At 40.5% G+C, this 23937-nt stretch overlaps 1 protein-coding gene across 6 annotated transcripts in view; it reads right to left on the reverse strand.

The window, feature by feature from the left end:
• MSRB3 (methionine sulfoxide reductase B3) overlaps nucleotides 1-23937 on the reverse strand; it is a 119329-nt gene that overhangs the window by 75373 nt on the left and 20019 nt on the right. The window contains exons 2-4 of one of the 6 annotated variants that reach the window (XM_067564090.1): nucleotides 15933-15980; nucleotides 10687-10830; nucleotides 9256-9382 (exon numbers count right to left, since the gene is read on the reverse strand). The exons of 2 other annotated variants lie outside the window; for them this stretch is intronic. In XM_067564090.1, the coding sequence (XP_067420191.1) occupies nucleotides 9256-9331 (76 nt within the window). In that variant the 5' untranslated portion in view covers nucleotides 9332-9382; nucleotides 10687-10830; nucleotides 15933-15980. The remainder of the gene's footprint in view (nucleotides 1-9255; nucleotides 9383-10686; nucleotides 10831-15932; nucleotides 15981-23937) is intronic. 3 more of the 6 variants (XM_067564089.1, XM_067564088.1, XM_067564091.1) reach the window with 3 other exon arrangements.

Here is a 23937-nt window from a genome sequence, read left to right on the forward strand (position 1 = left end):
CAGTAGCACTTACATAGTGTTTTCATCTTCAACACTCTGTACAATCATTAGCTAAGGAATTCTCAAAATCCTGCCAAACAAATTAACTAGCAACATGAAAAATTGTATTTCAGTTAAAAATGATATTTTGATTATAGAAGCATAAATTTCATTTCTATTTGCATTTCTTTAAATCCTCAAAATACACTAATTTTTTTTTATACTGCTTGGAGAGTGGACAAAAGCGCACCTAGCTGAGACCTTGTATGACAAATTTAAGCTCAGGTTACATTTACATTCAGGTTATAAATCCCTCAAAACAGGGATTTATAATGAAAATACTGACAGGCACTTAACCATAGGAGAATTAGTGGGTGTTGCTAGAGTTAGCATATATTATTTCTCTCATTAGTATTTTTTTTTCAAATCACATGAAGAGACATCTGCTATATTACATCCTTGGCAATATACACTAAAAGAAACTATGGGAAAGTTACAGCATGTATGAAAATCATATGTACACATATTCACACAATATAAATACATTCAGACATATTTAAGTTACACAATATATACATATTCTGTATAAAATCTAATAGGGATTACAATTTTGGTGGGCATTGAAGGGGACATGGTAGACTCAAGTTTTCAGAACTTCCATTGTAAAAGACAGATTTTGAAAAAACTGTGTGTGCAAGTTAATTTAACTGACTTGGAGTAGTCCCCAAGTTCAGAGGGACCATACATGTGAATTCCTCATGTGTGCAAGTGTTTGCAAGAGCTGCCCCCACATGTAAACCTTCATGTTAATGGATTACTACATATAGTCCGGTTTTGAATTTTGATACTATAACTATCTGTTTATTTCCTTTTCAGTATATTGTACTTATATTTCCAGATGTTATCCTGTAATTTACAATTAATGGAGATTTAATAAAAGTTGTTATGAAAAACCATACTACATTTATTTATTTAATAAAAGAGACTTACACCATATGCCCAGCACCCTTTCCATACAGATGTATTATAATACAACCTAATCCTAGAAAATGTGATTTGCCAGTAATATTTTAATCATTCTAGTAATTAAACACTGCACAAAAATTTTATCATCATTTTAGACTTTATTATTTCATATACCTATTAGAAAATGTGCATGTAAATATGCCCATACTCTTTGGAATTTTGTATCATTAGTTTTACTTAATTGTTACAAATACTCTAATGTTTCTTGATCTACAATAGTGGAAAAACAGATTCTCTCAGGCAAAAAAAAAGGTGATGCAAGCAGCACAACATTCAAAGTGTTAAAGAAAGAAAGGACATTTTTTAAAAGGAATGAGAGCCCATAATAATTCAAAGACACAGCAAAGCAAAGCAAAATTTTTCTTTATATCGTGATGGTCTGCTACAGAAAACGTATGTATATGGAATATGCATAATTACTATTTGTATCCGTTACTTGCTGGTATGCATTAAATTAGCCAAAGGAAAATTTGTTCTTATCTTAAAAGATTTCAGAAGAGATCTATTTCCTTATTAACCCAGTCCTGAGAGATGCTGATTGCCTCCTATATTTCAGTGGAAGTGGAGCGCACCAGATCAGGACCAAACAGTATCAGTTTATTCTAAATCATGTGAAAGTATAATTTAATTGCAATTGTTACTGGAACTTATAGAATCATTGAATATTAGGGTTGGAAGGGACCTCAGGAGGTCATCTAGTCCAACCCCCTGCTCAAAACAGGACCAACCCCAGCTAAATCATCCAAATAAGTAAATCTCTCCATTATATGAATGAAGTTTGTGTGTAAGCCCAAATTTATGTGACTTTTCATAATGCTCATGCTTTTCTTATGATAGGTACATTTTGAGAATTTAGTTTAAAGTGTGTATAAACTATGTATGAATGATTTCTAAAGTGGAAGCTTTTCATTCAGTTGTATTTATGCAAAAGAATATATGATTAGTGCCATCTACTGGAAATTTGGAGTACTGGGATACATTTCAGTAAGTTATAATTTCTTCCCTGGTCACTATATATGTTAGGTTACAAAAATACATTGAAATATTTAATCTGAAATTCAGAAAGGGCCTTTTAAAATTATTTTGTATATTTAGAAGAATGCATCCATTCCTCAGGCATTAATAGATGGATATTAAAAATGCAAACAAAGCTTCCACCAAATTAACAATAATAATTAACGTAACTCAGTGTGTATCCATGAACTTCAGAATGGTCAGAAGACAAGACGAAGGTTACACTATACTGAAGATTTTTGGATTGGGAAGAATTACTTGAAATAAAAAGCAGATAGTTCTGAAAATTAATGCATATACTATTCTGAAATGAAATTGAACATATTTGGATTGACGCATGTATTCATAAAAGGTAACAGCTGATTCTGAGCATCATACTGGCAATAAAAATTACATTATTGTGCCCAATCCTGCAAATATTACATGTATGGAATTTTACTGTTGTGAGTAATTCCAGTTTACCAATTACAAGATATTTTAACAATCACAACTGGCTAGAGACTAGATTTTATGTCTCATTTGAAAGATGGAACGTGTGTCACCACACAGCTCCCTAAAATTATTTGGTAACATTGGTTCATTAAGTAACTTATATGAAATTATGCTTCCTAAACCACTTCCTGCACCACCTATATTTTCCTTAAAAGTTTCTATCCAACTAGAAGCAGGCCTAATCCTGCTTATCGTGAGATCTAATGTGTTCACAGCACAAAGTGATACTGTAGCATCTTACACATTTTGTGCAGAATATGATGGGGGGCAAGAAATAATTTTCATAAAATGCTTGTAATTATAAAAAGCACAAGGCACTTCTCTATGTTTGAAAGTAAAACTCAAAATCCAGTTGGTCTGTGGCATTTATGCAAATATTGCTTCACCATTTACTTCTGTTCCCCACCTCCACTACATATAAACAAACTGAAGGCAAAATTAGCCAACATTAATTTATAAGTATCTAGGGAATTTAGTTTCCTCTCAAAACACAGGAAATATGCAATTATATATTATTCTGCTATCAGTGGATGAACTTTGTTTTATAATATGCATCTATAAAATTGTCAGTGTAACTGATCTGTCAAAATTTGGGCAGCAATGGATCATACACAGAAATAAATTGCAGAGACATAAATGTTATAATAAAGCATGTAAATATTGGCTTATGTCAATGAGGCAGGTGACAAAATGGTTAATATGATGTTTTATGAGCAGGTATGCAAAATAACTGACAGATTCTGTTCCTAACAGAGCAGCTTTGCAATCTGCTTGTTAGAATAGGCACAAAATGAATAGGAAAGCTGTGAATGCCTCATTTTAAGGCAGGTCTCACTACTGTGAGTTCACATCAAAGGTGCATAGTGAGGGTTAGGAAATTTGCTTGTCCTCTGTTTTAAGCCTGCGTCAGTGTCCAATACATAATTGGAAGCAAAGATCACAATGATGCAATGAGGTCCCCTGTCTGCTTATCAAAGTGCACTTGTAACTCCTATTTTGGTTAATGTGCACATATGGAAAGAAAACAGACACTGATGCCACAAAACTGGGGTTCAGTTTTGATACTTCAAATAAAATTATGATCAGCTTTAGAAAAATCAATTAAGCTGAGGTTTTGTGTCCCAACACTCTAAGTGTTTACGACACCTCTTCCATATGTTGCTCTGAAATGATATTGGCAAATAGCACTGCTGCTTTAATTGTATTTTGTGCCTACGTACAATGGTGATGGGTGCATAACAAATGCACAAGTTGAATATTACTTCATGTTTCAATCAATGATTATTTACAGCTGCATCTTAGTTTTTATTTTGACTTTTAAAAAAAATAATTCCTGATAACCTTTGAATGCTAAAAATTAATCCACTGAAGTTGTCATTTCCTGTCAAACAGTCAGATTTGGTACCTTATAAAAATATTACATATGTTACTGTTTAAATGCAGATATTTAACATTTAGACTCCGATCCTGCAGTCAGATTCACATGGATGGGACCTTACGCCCCAACAGCAGCCTTTGCAAATCCAAATTCAGGAGCGGGCATTATATATGAAGTGTGGTTATTCCTCTTTGAATTTTTTTTAAAAAGGTGTATATTGTTTTCTAAAAAAAGAGTAGCTGTGATGGAGCATTTTTGTTTTACTGAACTACAGAAGCACATAACTAAAGAACGCATTGTGAGGGGAAGAGAAACAAGGTTACTTAACAGTATCTGATGTTCTTCGAGATGTGTTGCTCATGTTCATTACACTATAGGTGTGTGCACACCTCCATGCACAGCTACCGGAACTTTTTTCCCCTTAGCAGATCCCGTAGGGCAGGCTCTGGTGCCCCCTGGAGTCCTGCGCACATGCCGCAGTATATGGGGTATTGCCGGCCCTACGCTCCCTCAGTCCCTTCTTTCTGCCAACTCCGGCAGCGGGGAGTGGGTGGGTTGAGGAATGGACATGAGCAACACATCTCGAAGAACATCAGTTACTGGTAAGAAACCTTGTTTTCTTTGAGTGATTGCTCATGTCCATTCCACTATAGGTAACTAACAAACAGTACCTTGGAGGTGGGCTGGAGTTAGCGGTGAGCTGCCTGAGCCCAGCTCTGCTGAATCCCACTACTTTCTGCGCCTTGGACAGAGGCATGGTGGGATGTAAAGGTATGTACTGCAAGCCTGGTAGTTGTTTTGCAGATGCCCTGTCCTGGCACTTCCGCTAGGAAGGCTGTGGATGGAGTTTGAGCTCTGTTGGGTGAGCTGTGTCCGGAAGCGGCACCTTCACCTGCTCGTGGCTGAACGCGAAGCAGGAAATTATTCACAAGGAATTTGCAGTGGCCAGAGACCAGTGAAGCTTTCATCCAGTCGAAAGCTGCAAGGAAGAGCTGTGTCGCTCTCCGGAATGGCCTCATACATGTGATATAGAAGCCAGGGCCCCACTTGCATTTTAGCAAGTGCTGCCTTCTCCTCTCCTTCGGACCGTGTGGTTCAGAGAAACCTGGGGAGAATATATAATTGGTCCAACGAAACTGGGCAACCACTTTGGGCCAGGTGCGGTCTCACTGAACCATATCTTATAAACCACAGTATGAGGGAGGAGCTCTGGGGTCAGAGCCCTGATCCTGGAGACTTTCTTGCCAAAGTAAATACCCCCCGGGAGCTTCTTGGAAGGCTAGAATGGAGGGCATGATGCCCTGGGTTCCGGGCCTTCAGTAAACACCTTCGGCCAAGTAACAGACCACGGGGTAAGCTGTAAGCATTAGAGGGAGTCACCCTTATGAAGTGGAGGAACCTTGAGAATGTGCATCCCCGACATCCAGGGCGCAATATGAGGCCCCTGTTCCCATTACTGGAGGGGGGGGACCATGTGAGACTTGAGCCCCTTGTTTGGTATTTGTGGGACGCATAGGTCTGTCACTGTCCTCAAATCCCCTGTATGTGGGTGTTTTTTTTTTTTTTTGGAGGGGACAAGGAAGTACCTCGAGTAGAACCTCTTCCGCCATTGCTTGCAGGACCTCTCCCACTGCTCCTGGCTGAGGCGGCCTCAACCTCTTGGATGTGGAATTGCCACTGAGAGGGAGGAAGGGGGATGTGTGGAGGGCTGGGGTGGAGGAGAAGGCCAGGGGCCCTAGTTTGCCAAGCTATCTCGGGCCCAGTGGGCTAAAGGCCTTCTGACTCACCCACGCCTAAAAGGAGGGTATAGGCTAGGGTGCTGCCCTTATGTTCACCAGCAGAAGGGCCTTCCCGATCGCCCCATAGCCAAGAGGACCTTTACTGAGGATCGAAGGAGCCAGTCAGGGTGGATGGTATCTCGTAGACCCCCTGACTCTGTCACCTTGCCCATAGATCGCGAGATGGCCGTGGCTGGCACCTCTGCTGCTGCTGTCCCTGGAGATCTGCCTGACACCTGAAGGTCTGTGGCGCGTAGCGGCCCAGGGAACAGAGCATGGTCTAGGAGTCCCTGAGACTATGCTGATCCGCCTCTATGCGAACGAAGAGAAGGCTGACCTGTCCACGGAAGAGTCCCTGACGGGCTGCTGGACCTTTTCGGGATAGCCTGGGATTGCAGCCACTAACCTCCGGGCATGCCGATGGTGGAGGGAATGGCTCTGCCCACCGAATAGGCAGCCACTGAGAGCGGAATGAGCGCTGCTCTAGCTCCCACCGTACCCTGCACTGCAATGGCCTACAGGCTCAGCATCTGCTCCCGGGCAGAGCCTCAGCAAAGTGTCTCACTGAATCCCCCGGGGGATTCACCTTCCATTTACTGGCAGTGCTATTGAATAAAGTTTTCCCAAACAAGTCTGGCTTGCCGTCGCTATTGTTGTCTGGAGTAGAGCCCGTCTGCCCAGTCTATCCCTGTGGCTGGCGGCAACCACCACCAGGGACCCGGGGTGGGGTGGTGAACAGTATTCAAATCCCTTGGCTGGGCATAATACTTTTCTTGGCTCATTTAGGAATCGGAATACGGAGGAAGGGGTTTTGCACAAGACCCTCACTATATTGGGCGCCCCTCTATAGGCCAGGGCAGCTACCACTCTGTGGAACCCCTTGGTGGCATATTAAAGGTTGTCTGACGCCCCTTTTGCTCCTTCTCCTCCAGCCCGCAGGTGGAGGCCACCTCTGAGCAGTTCCCAGTGTGCCCTAGAAACAACCAGAACTCGGAAGCGTGCTTCATCTGGCAGGAAGGAGGCAAGGGGGGCTCTTCCCGCCGACTGATGGTACCCACAGAAGTCGCTGCCCGTGGGGCCAAGTCATCATCCCAGGGTGCCTGGTGGCCTTTTTCTTGTACTTGAGGCACTGACTGCATCCCTGAGGGGTTGACAGACCATGGTCCCGTCCCCCCTCGAGAAACCCTCTTGGCCCCCATACAGCCATTGGGGTGACCATTGCCTTTGAGGCCATCTGCCTGGGGTTTTGGCACTTTCGTTGGTGGTTGCTCCCCCAGGTACTGCATCCCCAAAGGGACACTGAGGCACCGTTGACAGACCACTACTGGGGATGCCCAAAGCCTCTTACTGTGCGGTACCATCGCTCCAGACAGCGATCCCTCGGCGATGACCATCTCGACTACCAGGGTCGTCGTGGGTGCTGCAGCCGGAGCAGGCGTACGGACAACGCTCCGGCGAGCTGGGTGATCCGAGCATCATCCCTAAACCGAGGACCTTTTGCACTCTGCATGCGTCTCGGCGCAGAGTCAAGCTCCAGTGACCAGCTCTGCCTGGCCTCGGTGCAGGGTGAACTCCTCGGTGCTGAGTCTGTCTCTGGCCACCGAGTTTGGTGCAGCCTCGATATGGGGGCGAAACCTCGGTGCCGAGGCTGACTCCGGAATCCAGGCTTTGCCTCAGTGCGGGGCTGAACTCCTTGGTGCCGAGTCCGTCTCCGGCATCTGGTACTCCTCGTTGCCTTGGCGCGGGGGGCAAACTGCTCGGGGGGCAAGCCTGTCTCCAGCTGCTGGGTTCTGCACCGCCCAGTGAACACCTCAGTGCTGAGTCCGTCTTCGGCATCTGGGTTCTGCACCGCCCGGCTCCTCGGTACCGAGTGTCTCCGGTGACCGGGATCAGCGCCACATACTTGCTAGCAAACTCTTTGGTGCCAAAGCAGTGGGATGGACCTCACCCGGTGCCGGGGGGTCGAGACTGGTGTCAGGCGGGCGACTTTGCTCTCCTCCTCGATGCAGGCCGGTCCGGCGACCGCGACCTGGGATGACTTCTAGAGGAGCATTCCTGCTCTACCCTAGAAAATTGGTCTGCAAGAGATCTTCTTCCCCGTACCGGGAATCTCCTGAGCCTTTCAGGGGGTCCCAACGTGGGCTTCCCCTTAACACCAGCCCCTTCTCTCTCTCGTATGGTATGGTAGGCGACGGCGTATGAAAAGCTAACAAGGCTCTTGCCACCCTTTGGCCACTGAAGCCAGTAGGTGCCGAGGGGCTCCCCCACTCCTCGAGTCAGGGGAGGCTCCCTGGCTGGAGACGCTGGCTCTGGCATGGGTCTTCATGATCCGACCTCGGTGCAGATCGGTACTCCACCCTGCCTGCTCCAACGGTGCGGGGGAGTCAGAGTGCTTCTGTCTCCACGGTGCTGAGTCAGGTCGGTGCCGACAGTGCTCCCTGCACCAGCAGCGCGCTGGATACCGCAGCGAAACGGTTGGCTCAGAGCCAGCTCGGGGCTCCATGAGCCGGGCTTTCAGGCGGATTTTCCGTAGGTCTGAAAGCCTTACAATCCGTTCTTTTACTTATGAAGAGCTTCCCCTGACCCCCACGCTTAAGGCAGTGGGGGTCAGTTAGTAGGAAAGTCTTCCTGCCGGAGCACATGGCTTGAAGCCATGACACCGGAGCATACCTGCTCCCGATAAGAAACTAAGCTAGACTATCGTCAAGTGTCTGACTACCACTACAGCAGTTACTAATCTAACTAACTAATCAACACAAAAAATCCTAGTTTTAAGGTTTTAACATGGGGAATAAAGCGCTTGCAATGGAAGCGCAGGCAGTTCCAGTAACCGCCACGGGCGGAAAGAAGGGACTGAGGGGGCGTAGGGCCGGCAGTACCTCATATACTACAGCATGTGCACGGGACTCTAGGAGGCACCAGAGCCAGCCCTAAGGGAACGGCTAAGGGGAAAAAAGTTCCAGTAGCCATGCACAGAGGCGTGCACACACCTACAGTGGAATGGACATGAGCGATCACTCGAAGAAGAAAGTACATTTCAGCTCAGATCCCTTGCTGCATGAGCCTGTGTGTGAATATTATTAAAATTAAATTTACAATAAAAATTTCACACACACACACACACACACACACACACACACACAGAGGAATAAATGGTGAAAAAGATTTCAATGCACTTCAACAGTATTTAGAAAACATTTTCCTAAGACGTTTATTAAACAATATTTCATATATTAAATGCTGGTAAGCCTTTTCTTATTAAAACTCTGTGCAATATTTAATACAACTGTGATTTTCAGGCTTACTACACGGTTTGTGTCCAGGGACAGGAAGATACTATCAAATTTCAGATATGATAACATATTGGGCAAGGAAGCTGGACAATGTTTCCAAGACATTCCAAAATCTGGGCTATAAATGCACTCAAAGCAAATCGGTGATTTATAACAAACTTCCAGCTTCAACGGAGAACTCTAATAAATTACAACTAAATTTAGTAAACCATAGTGTATCATTTCCTGCAGCAGACACACCCGTTGTTAAAAGGGCCCTCAATATGCATGACACAACAAGCAGCACCCATTCAACCTGAGGGAAGCCCACAGGCTCGCAGGGCTACTGGCTGGCTCTTTGTCACCAAATGCAGCAGGTTGAATGCAGACATCACTGTGATATCCTCACCAACAAAACCAGAGGCAAAGAACAGGGGCAAGAGCTGAGTAGGGAAAAAAAGATGAAAACAAATTAAATCATCAAAAATGTTAGATACATTGATAGCAAAACCAATGGTTATGATTCTATCTGAAAAGAAAACATAGGACTAAGAAATTCTGAATGCACATTTATTAGTTGGTTTAGCCCTTTTTTGGCTTATGCTTTAAGCTTGTTTACGTTTGTTAATTAGAATACATAGCATACAATACTGCAATTCTTTGTGTTACCACGCAGGGGGGAAGTCTTAATGCCGTGCAATGCAGGGCAACCCAAATTTGCAATTAAAAAGTTACTGAAAACACATGTATATGTGGTGAACGCTGGAAACCAACCATTATGAAAAACCTTTCAGTTGGTTGAACAAAGCCAAACTTTATTTTAACAAATAAACTTTTCAGTTATCAGAAAAATAATGGGACAATCATTTCTTTAAATAAAGATAATTTATATCTTACATTTTCCATGGGATACATTTAAGCAATCTTCCAGCTGGCATCCATATAGAAGAGAGCGCTGTGGCAGTGAGGATTTTTTATTTTGTAAGATGTAACATGTGTCTATGGTGATTATTTGTTTACCTCACAATAGGAAGGATGAAATGCAGCTGCCTCATAGCATAGTCATTCATAGCTGAAGTCTGCTTCAGAAGATTATTACAATAACTGACACCAAGCACTAATACCTACCTCCACTGAAGTCAACAGTGAAGTTCTCATTGATTTCAGTGGGAGCAGGATTAGGCCCCAGGTGGTTAATGATTTGAATAACAATGCACCACTTCCAAACTCTTCCAAGACCCGCTTTTTAAAATGGTTATAGAATAGAAATGCCCAGAAATGTACTAAAAATGATTTTGTCTTATACATTTCCTGAAACAGAAGAGAAGTCTGTGCATGGTCTCTTCTGACCCCTGAAGAACAAACACATAACAAACAGTAATATATATTATCACATCACTCTGGAGTATATCTGACAGAAATCTGCTTGTATTAACATGTCTGAACTCTGACTTCTCCAAACTAAACTCACTACAAAACCAAAACATTTTTGTGTTACTAAATGGAGACAAAAGGGAGAGGGAAGGTAAGTGCCACACAAAGAACAGCTCAAAAGAACCATTAAACATAAATAAACATGTCATTTTCACGAGTGACTGCAGAACTGGTTAAAAAAATCCACCAGAGCAGACTACTGACTAATAAAAGATCAAAGATCTATACATAACAAACACTACAAATAAAAATGTAATTTTTTTCTAGTGACCTTTACTGTGAGAAGTAAAGTGTGCAGTGAAAATGTAATTACCTAGCAAAGCTGCAGTCTTATTGTGCTCCCGCAACTGATCATAAAACGTCTTCCTATTCTGTTTCATCAACTGCAGTACCAGGCAGCCTGTGCGCCTACCAGTCGCAGCCATCTGGCTTGTGTCAAAGCCTGAGAGTCAGGCAGCTACAGTGCAACAGGAAGAAAGGCAGTGATGTCACTCTGCAGGTCAGGCAAAGAACAAAGATGTATTCTACAATTAAAAAGCTGGGTGCCCCAAGAGTAGGGGGTCTCCAACATGCTCTTACTGGATGAGACTTATAGTTAATAGAGTTTTTACTATTATCTAAATGGGAGAGCACCATCTAGTGGTTATTGCTGCAAAAAGATCTTTAAGGAAAAAATCATTCAGTTAGCAAAGACATAGCTGTGTTGCTAAGGTTAGACAATGGGCTCAAAGCGTTACAACTTCATACTGCAAGATGGACAAAAGGTATGGCTTGCTCTCAGTCAATGATTTTATTTATGCCCATATACAGCAATGATATCTATGACATGGTTCAGTTACTGGAGCACAGTGAAATGTTTAATATTTTCTAAGTTTTCGATCTAAGGTTGAAATGCGTCCTTTGACTTTCATAATCATGAGTGAATCTGAAAGCAGAAGGGGGTGAGTGAAAGGCAGACTACCATCTTTGTAGTGATTTCAAGTATAAAAATAATCAGGATTTTGATACGTGTCTGAGAGATCAAACGTCTTCCCAGGCCATGACACAGGTATGATCAGTGGAGAAGCAAGAGCTGGAGCCCACATTGACATAAAGGGAGCTATCGGCAGAGCGATCTCCATTTGATCCCTGATTGGTCTCTCGTTAGAATAATTTATACTGCAAATATATACCATTTTAGCAAGTGCTTAAAATCCTTAGGGTCATAAGATACCATTGATTTGCATGCAGAATTTGTCATTGAAGTCAACTGGAAGGCTTCTGTAAAAACTGATTGCATAATATGGCCTTTCAGTTTTGTAAACTCCTCAGGTCAGAGACCATGTCTTCTTGTGTGGATATGGACAGCATCTAATGCACTGTGGGTGCTACCACGATAACAATTTTAATTAAAAAAATAAGACTAATATCTAGTTCCTAATGTTTGTATTTAACCATTTAAATCCCAGTCCTGTACTCATTTCTCAGGAAAAAGTGCCACTAGCTTCAATAGGAACTTTATTTCCTGTAGCTATCATGAGACAATTTTATGTAGATTTGGCTCGTAAGAAATTCACAACATAGTACTTTTAATAAACGAGGACTAATCTGCTTAGAAAACTCGCAGCTATTTTGAAGACCTTGGTGTCAGAGGACATACACAGCAATTTCTGTAGGCCAAGGTTTGATGGAAGCTGCCAACACTATGTTTGTTATGTGGTTTACCAGAGATCTTCCATTCCAGCCAGTTAGAAAGTACAATATCCTTTAACACTGTTGTACTGGGAAATAGAAGGAAACAAAATAAAAATGCTCACTTTCTAAAAGGGCATCATTTGGGGTGTTTTCCCCACTTTTTAGATGGATACATCCCACTGGTGACAGAGGAGCCGGCACATTTGTTTGCAAGGGGAAGGAGAAATCTTAGTCTCCACTCCTTATATTTTTCTCACATTTCATTTTTCCTGTTGTGCCTTCCCTCTGCTTGCTTCATAAATTGGTTTCTTAACAATTGGAAGCTGTTTACCACTGCAGCACAAACTATTTTTTCCTCTTTTGTTACAAGTAAACAGGACTGCAACTCCCCAAAGTGTAAACAGTTGAAAAACTATTAAAAAAACACTTAAAGATTTTGAATTAGACCCTGATCTCCTGAAAAAGCCAAGCATTTCAGTGTTTGCCAAATTGTTGCTATTTGGTCCCAGGTATTCAGAAAGGATGTAAGGCTATAACTCTACAAAACCCAATAACACTGAACTAGCATTCATGAAAAAAATATCACAGCACAAGGCTTTCTTCTCTCTTTTGAAGTTTAATCGCTATTTCTATTACTTGTATTGCAGCAGTGCCCTAGAAGCCTGAAGCAGCATCAGGGCCCCCCATACTAGGTATTGTGCAGATACACACAAAGGCACAGTCCCTGCCACAGAGTTTACAATCTAAGATGACAAATGACGTATGAGAGGCGAGTGTGTGTGTGTGTGTGTGTGTGTGTGTGTGTGTGTGTGTGTGTGTGTGTGTGTGTGTGTGTGTGTGTGTGTGTGTGTGTGTGTGTGTGTGTGTGTGTGGAAGAAGGATACAGTCATAAAAGATCTGTAAGTTTTAGCATAAGTTAAAGCAAGATAAATTTGTCTAGGAAGCTGGTGTACATCCTGCCCTCTTATTTTCAAGCAATAGTAAGTGTGAGTGTAGTCTGAAGGGGAATAGTGGTAACTTATTGAATACCAGTTAAATCTCTTGATCTTGTTTTTACTCAAGTAAATTACAGCTTTGCCTTAGACTTCAAGAGGTTCAGAATAGACCCGCGACTTTGATTTCTAGAAGCAGTCGGGCCACTTCAAGAAATTTAGGAGGAAACCACTGTTCCAATATCTTCAATGCCAATGACTGTTCTTGTGGAGAAATTTTATGCTGTGCCTCTAGGAGGTACTGCACAGAATGCTCAGCCCAGGAACAGGGTGGGTAAAATGGTTTTAAGCTACCTTTGCACCTTGCAATCCTGGACAGTTCTGGGGACTGAAGAAGTCCCCAGCATAATGCAGACATCCCTGGGAGTCAGTCTAAGTTCTAGCAACCTCCCAGGGCTGCCCTATGAACTGCAACACTGTGCAGAACTTCTGCGTGCTGTGTGCTTCAGCTGCACCCCCAATATACCCCTCCTGCCCCAGCCACACACTCCATCCCTTACACCAAGGCTCCTCTCCCAACCAGAACCGGGGCTTTAAGGCCCCTTTCACCTGGTGCAAAGGGGCCAGAGCAGGGGTATGGAGCTCCCTCTTGGTGTTTAAGCAGTGTTTTGTCAGACTGGCTCCCATTTCCAAACTGTGCTTTCATGTTAACCGTATAAATACAGTAAATCACAGATTCCACTAGCTCCTGCATTGCCTTATTAAATCGTTAGGTGGGATCTGGAAGCCTTTTGTTTGTATTATAAATCCAAACAATAAAACCTCACTTTTAGGATTTTGATATAAAAAGGTGACATTGCAATGTTGCCAACTCTCACAACTTCAGTATTGTGAATCCCAAATGTTCAAAAATCATGAGTTAGGCCCCCAAAATATTTAATATGGATTAAAAATAATGAGAATTGCTTAAAAATGGAGGGGTTCTATTTTAATTTGGCTTCTGGCTTTTGAGTATTTAGGTTACAGTTGGGTTTTTTTGTTTGTTTGTTTGTTTTTTTTAAACAAGCTGTTCTCTGCAACTATGAGAACTAGAAACATTTTTTTAAATGAGAGTTGAGATTATCATATTATAGCTCCAGCTCTCAGAGGCACATGATAAGTAAAATCTCAAGACTCACAACAAAATTACATGAATTGTCAATACTATAATTATATTGCGAGTCCTGCAAAGTTAGGGTTTTTTCCCCCCAAAGTCACAGCTCCTGGAATCCTGTGATTGTGCGAGAATCTCAACTCTCTTTTTTTTTTTTAAATTAAATTTCTAGCCCTCACGACTGCAGACAATTTCTCTCCTTCTGCTACTTTTTAATTTTAAACTTTATTCTTTAACTGTATAAAGATTAGATGGTAAACTCTTGGGAAAGAGATTATCTTTTCATTGTGTGTGTGTACAGTGCCTCGCACAATGAAGTTCTAATCTCTGAGTGGGGCTTATATCACTACTACTGGCCCTTCCCCGTCACCTTCTCAGTCACCTTCACTGCTACTTACACATAAGGCCTGTTAAAATTTAGCACCTCATGGCATATGTGCTATTTGAAGACAGCACCTATTCCTACATGTTCCAGTTTTTTCATCTTTTCCTTTACTTTTCCTTCCCTGTGTTCTGTGTTCCCTTCACCCTCTTCCACGAAGCCCCAAAGAGGATTGATTTACGTCCACAGATACAAAATTAACTGGTACTGTATAGTATGAATGTGTCAGGGGCCTTTTAAGACATTGCAACCATTCCAAAGGAACAAGAAGGTGATCATGTGGGAGAAACGTAAATAACTAGAAATACTAAGATGGTTTACAAATCAATGAGATGGAAGTGTTATGGTAGAAGCTGTATTACATCCCTTAACTGAGTTCAGGGAATCAAAGAAGTTAGAGATGGAAAAGACATATTTTTGGAAGGTCATCCACTCCACCTCACTGCCAGTGCATGACTGTTCCTTTCAGGACATTTTCTAGTGGTTGGGCATTTCCAATTTTAAATGACCCAAACAATGAAGTTTTCACCACTTTCCTTGATATCTCAAGCAATGGGGTGTCTATCAATTTCCCAGCCTTTGAGTTTGTAGGCTGTTCCCATAAAGTTGAACTTTGAAAGTGTTTTGATAAATGTAAGCCCAACAACTATTTCAAAGAGGTTTTGTTTTGCTTAGTTTTCTAATTAAGTACCCTAACAACTCTGTAGCAAAAACTCAATGATATGGTTGAGAATGGTATTTAATGTATACAATTATTCCAACCTTCCTTTTTGATTAAATTAAATAGACTTCTTAGCTATTGCACAGTTCCGCCAGCCAGTTCCCAATCACTCAAGGATTTTAATATGTAGAACTCTGAAATGCCACATCCACCAGAAATTTGGAGGGAGCACTGGAAATTGTCTACAGAAATCCAGGTAAGTGAGATTTTTTAAGTGCATCATACAAATTTGAATTTAATTGTTATTTTGTACCTTTGGTATAAAAAAACATTACTTTTAGACTAATGTATGTTTCAGTTCTCTCTCCTACCATACTTGAGGTATTCAGCACATAATTGTAAAGTTATATTTCAAAAACCTTTGAAAGTCACCTTTACAGGAGGTTTTAGGCACTAGATTTTCATGTGTTTGTAAAATATATCAACTGATAATGTAAGTTGCACATGTTCTTTCTGAAGTTCCAGATTTTCTATTAAAATCCCTGGCAAGAACTGCTGCATGATAGATGTAAGGTATTCCAATCATTAATAGTTAACAGCATGCACCAATATATCGTTTGTAAGATTGATGTTCATAAAATCAAGGTTCTGCTGTACAATAAATTTCAGAAACTCACAATCTAACATAATGGTCTTTGCAGTTATGCAAGTCTTTTAAAATATTAAATGCAGACCAGATTCCAAAACTTTTACTCACATTGAGTAGTTCCTTACTTCCTGCGTAATTCTACTGGTTTCAATGGCTCTGGTGAGTAAGAAAATATTCAATGTAATCAAAGGTGTCAGACTCGAGTTCTGTGAGTGTCTGTACATTTCCTTTCTAGCTATCTGGATAACAATTATAGTTTTGATGTAAGTGATTTCTCTGTATAATAGGAAAATGACATTACATTTGATCTGAGGATGTCAGAAAGTGACATGAAATTTGTATTTAGTAACTGAATTCTGTTAAAGCTTCTCTCTGGTAACAGCTGGAAGAGATGGGGAGTTCATGACCCTTTACCATCTGATTCTGATATTCTTGTTTGTGAAGTTGTTCACTTTAATAGTATCTGTCTGTGTATTCCAAAGGTCAGCATGGCTACCCACATTCTGAATGGTTGGTATGACAAAAGAAATATAAATGTACCCCAGGAACAAATAAAAAATGATGTGGGAAGGGTAAGAGGAAGTTCAAAATAAACTGACTCTTTTGGATTCTAGACCACTAATAAAAATGGAAAATAAAAGCACATTATCATTCCTCTTTTACAACTTACTCCTATGTTTCCTGCCGTCAGGGAAATCGCGACAGGATTGATTCCTCATTATTTTGTTACTTGACATGGGTATATAGCACCATAGTCAAGATGCTGCATTCCTCTAAATAGTTTTTACAGTCTAAATTGCCAGTTCCCAAACTGTGGACTACACATCACTTGCCAGTGGTTCACTGAGAGCTTAGACCATGGTTCCCAACCAATGCCTGCGGGGTCTTTCAAAGTGGCCCGCCACTGCTGGCGGAGCATCCAGGACCCCCCATGCTTGAGGAGGGGCAGGACTCTAAAAATCAGTGCTTTCTGGTTTGTCCTGCACTTAGCAGGCCACCCACCATGACTTAGCTGCCAGGCCATGTGCTTCAGTGTATGATGACAGTCACTCATCTAAACTAGTGCTATGTCTCTGAGCATGTGACACACTATGAGTAATTTGTAGGTGTAACTTTGTTTTTAACAGTTTAATATTTTTATTTGCTTTGCACTAAATGTTCACTTTAAATCTGTAGTGATTTGTAGTCCTTAAAAAATGTATTGTATCACCATTATGAGTTGAGAGATTGGTGGCCCTTCAGGGTGGTAAAAATGATATTTGTGGCCCTCAAGCCAAAAAGATTGGGAACCACTTGCTTAGACTATATATATCTGTTAGGCTGGCTTCTCCTTGTTTCAACCTGTAGTGAAGGCTCTTGCCTGAGACATGAAAAAAGAATGGAAACGAGGAGCAGGAGCTAATTTAGCTGTTTCTACTAGAGGCCACTGCTAAAAGAGGAGAAGAATCAGAGCACTGCACTCAGGGACCAGAGTCAATAGTGAGACAGACTGGAACTGGTAAGGCACCAGCAACAGAGGGATATCCAGGGAAGAGACTGTCAGTCAGTATGTCCAGTGAAGCGGGGGAGATGACGACCAGATGACTGTTAGCCTATGCTGGGAGAGAATGGACAAGGCAAACAGGGAAGTGTATGCAAGAGGAAGAGGAGAAAAATGGAATTAGGTATAAGCATAGTCAGGTGAGCAAGAGGAGAGAGAAAAATGAGAGAAGTGTGTGGGAAGGATACAAAATGAGGCAAAAATAGGAGACAGTGTGATCAACTTTTTGTCAAAAAAGAACAAACCATGCTCATCGCAATATCACTTTCCCCATACATGGAAATGCTGTAGTTTCTGTAGTTATGTTATGCCACTGCAAATGGGAGGGGGTGGTCAGTGCAAGAACATGGTGTAGCAGTGATCTGTGAGAATCTCTCTAAGAAGTGGTCTGCACTATGAAAGAGTTTTAAAATAAGGGTATAGGGCTACTTGATTAATTATGAGGCACATCACATCAGTTCCTAGCCTTGGAGAATCTAAAAAAATTAATTTGCTTTAAAAAAATTAATTCGCTTTAAATAATAAAATAGTTAGAGGGACTATGGAAAAAAGCTGAGCCTTGTGGAGGAATTTGAAGTAGGAAAGGGAGGTTTCATAGTATTTAGGAACACAAAACACATTCCAAGCACAGAGGGCATCACAAGGCACGGGAGGAGGAGGTGATGCTGAGGTAGACATCAATGGAGTGATCACACAGGTTAGAGGGGAAACAGTCAAGTATGGAGTCCCAAAAGCCCAGGAAGAGAAAGGATCCATGGCTAAGCAGTACCTAGAGTCTCTGAGTCTCATCAGTGCATGCAATTGCTTTATTTCCACATTATTATTTCCCTCTAATACAACTGGCAAGACTTCCCCAAAATAAAGTAAAATTGGGTCAATCTGGATTATTTCTCCTCCTACTCCCAGTCTTCTCAAAACTGATGCACTAGAATAGAGCTCTGTTAATACTTTTGTTTTCCAGAACTTGGCAGTGTACCAACACATACAGCTCATTCCTTTTATGGCAGCACGTTTATAACTGCAACAGACTTAAATAGATTTTTTTTTTAAAGTTACAATTCTTTCAACATCTTGAAAAATATCCCTAATCTTTTCCATTCCAGGACAGGCTTTCCTAGTGCAACAGTGAAGATTAAACTGCTTCTGGTGCTTAGATGCTCAGAGGACATGATGCAAGTGTTGTTAAAGCACTGTTTTAATTTAATGATTCCTACTGGCTAGCTTGTTAGCTTCTCATTTTGTTCCCTGATTATGGCTGGAATTTCTATCCTGCTCTTCAGAAATCACTTCATATTTTAACTTTGGAGAAAAGAGACCAATTCTGAAGTTTCACCCCGTGAGTGAAGATTAAAACAAAATGTATTTATTTATTTTTTGAGATTGTATTGTTGTTCTATTCTAAACTGCAGTACCCCTTCTTCTTCATCTTTCATAAACATATGCTGTTGTCTAGAGAGGGATACACAGTATGTACATGAAATGGTGATGTTTGTCGAGTGAAGAATGTTGTATAATAATCCACAGTAAAGAATATGTAATTAAATTCTCATACTTGAATTACCACTCATAAAAATGTTTCTAAATGGCATGGTTAGCAGACCAGTGAGGCCCCAGTCTTGTCAATTGTCCCATTGTAACAAGAACTGCCACAAGCTGTAGCACAATCCAGTGAAGTAGCATTTTTGTCCCCATTTTACAAGTAGGCCAATAGCCCAGCACAGAGACATTAAGTGATCTGCCAAGTCAGAGGCAGAAGTGAGATTAAAACTGAAGAGTTCATTGTTCCCAGTCCTAAATTTGGCGCACTAGATTGTGACACTGCTGCCTTCTGCTGTACACAATGTACTGTGGAAAAAATACTAAATTCTTTAGCAGGTTAATTTATTATTATATCTTATTTGCATTTTGATAGCACCTAAAAGGCCCCAGTTGGGATCTCAGTTCTATTGTACTAGGCATTACGTGGCTGAAGGAATTATTTTCATTAATGACTTGAAAATCCCAGCCCTAAGGAGCCTGAGGGAGTAGCCCAACTTTTATCAACCATCACTGAGATCTGATTGAGACTTTTAAGTTTAAAGTCTGGAGGAAGTACACTGCTTTGAAAGAATACTCTTGAATGCTTGTGTTGCTTTTGCTTAAAAGAAATGAGCGTGTGAAGGCTTCCTGTGGAAACTGATTTATAGCTTGCTGAGCATGCGCAGATATCCTTAGAGGGCTGAACAATATACAGAGCTGCCCATGCAGATGCTTTATTTTAATAAATTATACATCAATAAGGCAGCCAATCACTTTTAATGACCCCTCTTTGTGGGGCACTGCAGGACAACTTAGAGAAGACAAAATTGAAAGAAGAAACACAGAATGAAGAAAAAATTAATACAATTTAGGACCAGCTCCCCAAATGAATCAAAGCAACACTCAACGAGGCTGAGAACACAGATAGATTCACACCACTTTTCCGCCCTCTGATCCTGGGGACTGCCAGAGCCAAATTTGTGCCAGGGGACAACATCTCCCAAAGTGCCACTGCATCAGCCTAGATTGCTCCCACACACCACAGAACACCCACTATGCAGAATCAGTTACCACTGCTATATCATGGTGCCTTTGGGAGACTTCTAACAAATAATCCCTAGGTATATAGTCAGTAGACACTTGGAATATATTTTTATTTATACTGTATAATTTAAATTAATGGACTTTAAGCAAAACGTGAGACTTCTTAATACATTAAATGAACATGTACTCTAATGCAGAAGCTGATTTTTCTAGAGACACCATGAAATACACCTATATATCAGAAATCAATTCTCTGCTATTTCATTCAGTACATCATTCTATAACATAACTCACTGTTTTCTTTTAGCTTTATATTCTCTCTTTGTTCTTTTGCAGCTACATTTTAAAGTTTAGAACAGGTGACAAGTATATTTAAAATTCTCAGTCAGAACTATGAGCCAGTGTGACCCTAAGCACCCCTGCATTCACATCCCATACACTACTGCAATAATATTTCAACAAAATATGCTTTGTGAGGTATCATTAATATCATTGTAAAACGCATGTGTTAACCTTATATGTGAAGTTATGAATTCCCTCTGTACAATATTACTAAAATATGTTTAATATCGGCCAGCCTAACTTACATACATGTGATAAACAGGTCTGTCATAGAAAAAGGAATGTGGGTTTACCTCAATTTACATATGAGCCATAAACAAAGCTATCAAGCTAAACTAGCAGGGTTTATTCTGAGCCTGACCTCAAGAAACAGAGGATAAACATGGCTCCTGCACCTCAGAGAGAAACAGGAAACTAAATTCCTGACTTGTAAGACATCCCTTTGGGGATATAAGGAACAAGAAAAACTCCATCTTTATATGTCACCTGAGGAGACAAAGAAACCAAGCAATCTCATCTCTCTGATGGGTCCTGGCCAAGACAGCCGGCAAAAAGCTGGAAAGGAGACTGGGGTGAGATAAACCATCTTGAACAAAGACTAACTTGCTAAATTATGTTTCAGATTTTTAGATACATTTTCACTTTTTGCTTGTAACCAACTCTACCTTTATAACTTTTACTTAGTATCACTTCCCCCATGCTCTTTTGTTAATAAAACTTGTTTTACTTTTACTATAAACCAATTCAGTGCTGTGTTTGAGGGGAAGGATATATCTACTCTAAATAAACTAAAATCAGTGACGTACTGATTCCTTAACAAAAGCAACAAATTGTATGTTCTGTGAATGCACAGTGGTAGGGGCTTCATTGCAGAGAAACATCTCTGAGGAGCTCAGGGGCTGGAGTTCACTAGCTATTACCTGCTAGGTGAGGTTTAAGCTAGCAGATCCTTGAGAAATTTGCTGGTGAGGCAGACTAGTGTAGCAGGGAGCTGACACAAAGTCTAATCACAAGCAAAATTTATGCTTGCTGACGCAGAGAGGTAACAGAGCGGCTCACAGTTCAGGAATCCCCTGCAGCGTGTCACAATCAGAAATCAGCATCATATCAAAGTTAGCAATAAAGCTTATTTGAATATAGTTTTTGCTAAAATACTGTAATGAGTTTTCCATTAGTTCATCAATTACTGTCGTTCAAAGTATCACTTCAGACTCATTCGTTTCCTTTTTTAAATTTCTTTAACACCTCAGCTATTACAAAGCATTTCAGATTAAAAAGATCTTATGTCTTTCTCTGGCACTCTCCTTCCATGGAAATTTTCTATCAGGCTTTGCTTAACTATCAAAACCACTTGCCATCACAGCTGTTTAGTAAAGTTATATAATTAACAGTGTTATGAATTATCTTTAAAACATTTAAAAATGTTCAACACATAAGAAAAGCTTGTGTGTGCATCCAGCAACTGAAGCAAAATGTTTATTTAAAAATTCAACTATTAGCATTCTATTGTGCTGTGGTTGCACCTAAGGTAACCTTGTGAGTGTGAAAGTTAAATGCTGGCATACAAAAACTCATTATCTTTTTTTAATAATCTAAAGATATACCAAATACTGTACCAACAACCTGAAAAGTACTGTTAACATGCCATAACACTAGAATCCATCTTAAAAAAAAAACCAAACAGCTTATTCATAGTAACCAAGCTATTAAGCCATGTCTATGTATAAAGAACAGAACATACACATTTCTATAAAGTACAACATAAGCTAATTAGTTTAATCTTTTTTTACAGATTTTTTTTTAAATAAGAAAACTTTCAAAAACTAAATGTCCAGTAATAAATAAAAAGTGTTAATTCTCAATGTTCATACCTTCTTTGAAGATAGTATGAACACTCAGTAATGAATGTGAGTGCCAGTGACTGAATAAGGAGAGAGTAGGAAAAAACCTAGTTCAAATACCATAAACTTGATTGATACACAATATTTAGTTGGTGAACTACCTGCACTAAATGACAGTTTTTCAAAACTGAAGCTTTCCAAATCTTAAATTCAAGACTTAAAGACTTATAAAGAACCATAATATTAGAACATGTCCCAGTATACAGTATTTTATGAATAAAAAGTATATGCAATCAGGAGACAACGTATTCAAGTTAGATTGCAAATTTAGAAAAAAAGTAAATCATACCTTTTTCCTCCTTAAAAATTCCTATCCTTTAAAAAAAAGTTTAGGTAAAATTAATGTTTATGAAAGCATTAATTACTTTTTAGCAGCATTGGCTAAAGTTAAGTACCACTAGTAGGCACTCTAAACAAGCAGTTTTGACAATGCATCTCAAACCTGATGTGTAACAGTTTGTCAATATGCAAAATCTGTTTTATTTATTTGGCCTTGGTGAGTAAAAATTTTTTGCTTTTGTGGTCAGGAGCACAAAGAGCTGCTTTCATGTGTACATAGAACAAAGTTTAATATAATTTATAAACGTAAATCAGCTTGCTGCTGAGTGCTGACTAAAGGCTGTGCTAATACAGTCACTGGGCATTGATCCAGAAGGGATGGACCATGAACAGGAGGTGTAGGAGACCAGAGAGGAAAGGACCAGGAAGTTCATTGGAGGTATGAACACTGGACTGAGGGCAGAAGGGAAAGGGTCTAGGAGGGACGTGAAAGGGCCACAATTCCTGGTCTCAAAACAAAGGCAGTAAAAGAAGCAGAAGGAGGAGTTGCATGGACAGGGGTAGGAAATTGCAAGGTATACAGGTGAGGAATGACTTCTCAATAGTGGTGGTGGGTTTTTTTGGTATGTTTGTTTTTTAAAAATGTAGAATTTTTGTAAAGCAAGCAATTTTGGGGGTGTTTGTTGGAGTCCACTGAAACATACTTTCAAGCCTTAACTTTTTTTTAAACTAAGGTTTTTGTTTGTATATCTATATACATACAGAGTAGATGCACATCTTGTAAACATACTGCAAATGAGGAAAGATCTAAATAGAAGCCTGTCAGAAGGATAATTCATGTTTATTCATGCTCTGTTACTATGACATCAGAATCCACATTTCAGAATGCTGAGTTCTTGTATAATTACTGATACCCACAGCTCAGACAAAGCAACTATGCAACACAGAGTTAGGCTATGTCTACACTGACGGTGGCAAATTCGCCGCCATCAGATCGATTTTTCCAGTTCAATTGAGCGGCAGTGAAGATAGCTCATTTGATCCGGAAGTTGATTTAATAAAACCATCTCCCCAAAAAGTGTAGTGCTGTGTCGACGGGTATGCATTTCCCGTTGGCGCAGCGGGGACGGCACACTAAACAGAAGTTACGAAGTCAACAGGTGTTCGCCGGCAGTGTAGGAGTCTTAAGATTTACATCAATAGGGTTACTATGCTTTCTAGAGCTAGAATCCATATAATCATTCGTCTGCTAACAGGGATAGCATGATAGCACTCTTAGACAATGACACCAACTATTAAGTATGTTTTTCCTTTGGGGCTCACTGAGAATGTAAGTAAAACAGCCATATTTGATAGACAAGGTAGCTGAGGTAGTATCTTTTATTGGACCACCTTCTGTTGGTGAAAAAGACATGCTTTCAAGCTACATAAAGCTCTTCTGATGACTCCAACTCTACTAACCAGTTGCAGAACAGAAGTAGATTTCAAG

The sequence above is a fragment of the Emydura macquarii genome, unplaced genomic scaffold, assembly GCF_026122565.2.
Source record: "Emydura macquarii macquarii isolate MOO-44397 ecotype Brisbane River unplaced genomic scaffold, CSIRO-AGI_Emac_v2 contig_2636, whole genome shotgun sequence".
Lineage (NCBI taxonomy): Eukaryota > Metazoa > Chordata > Testudines > Chelidae > Emydura > Emydura macquarii.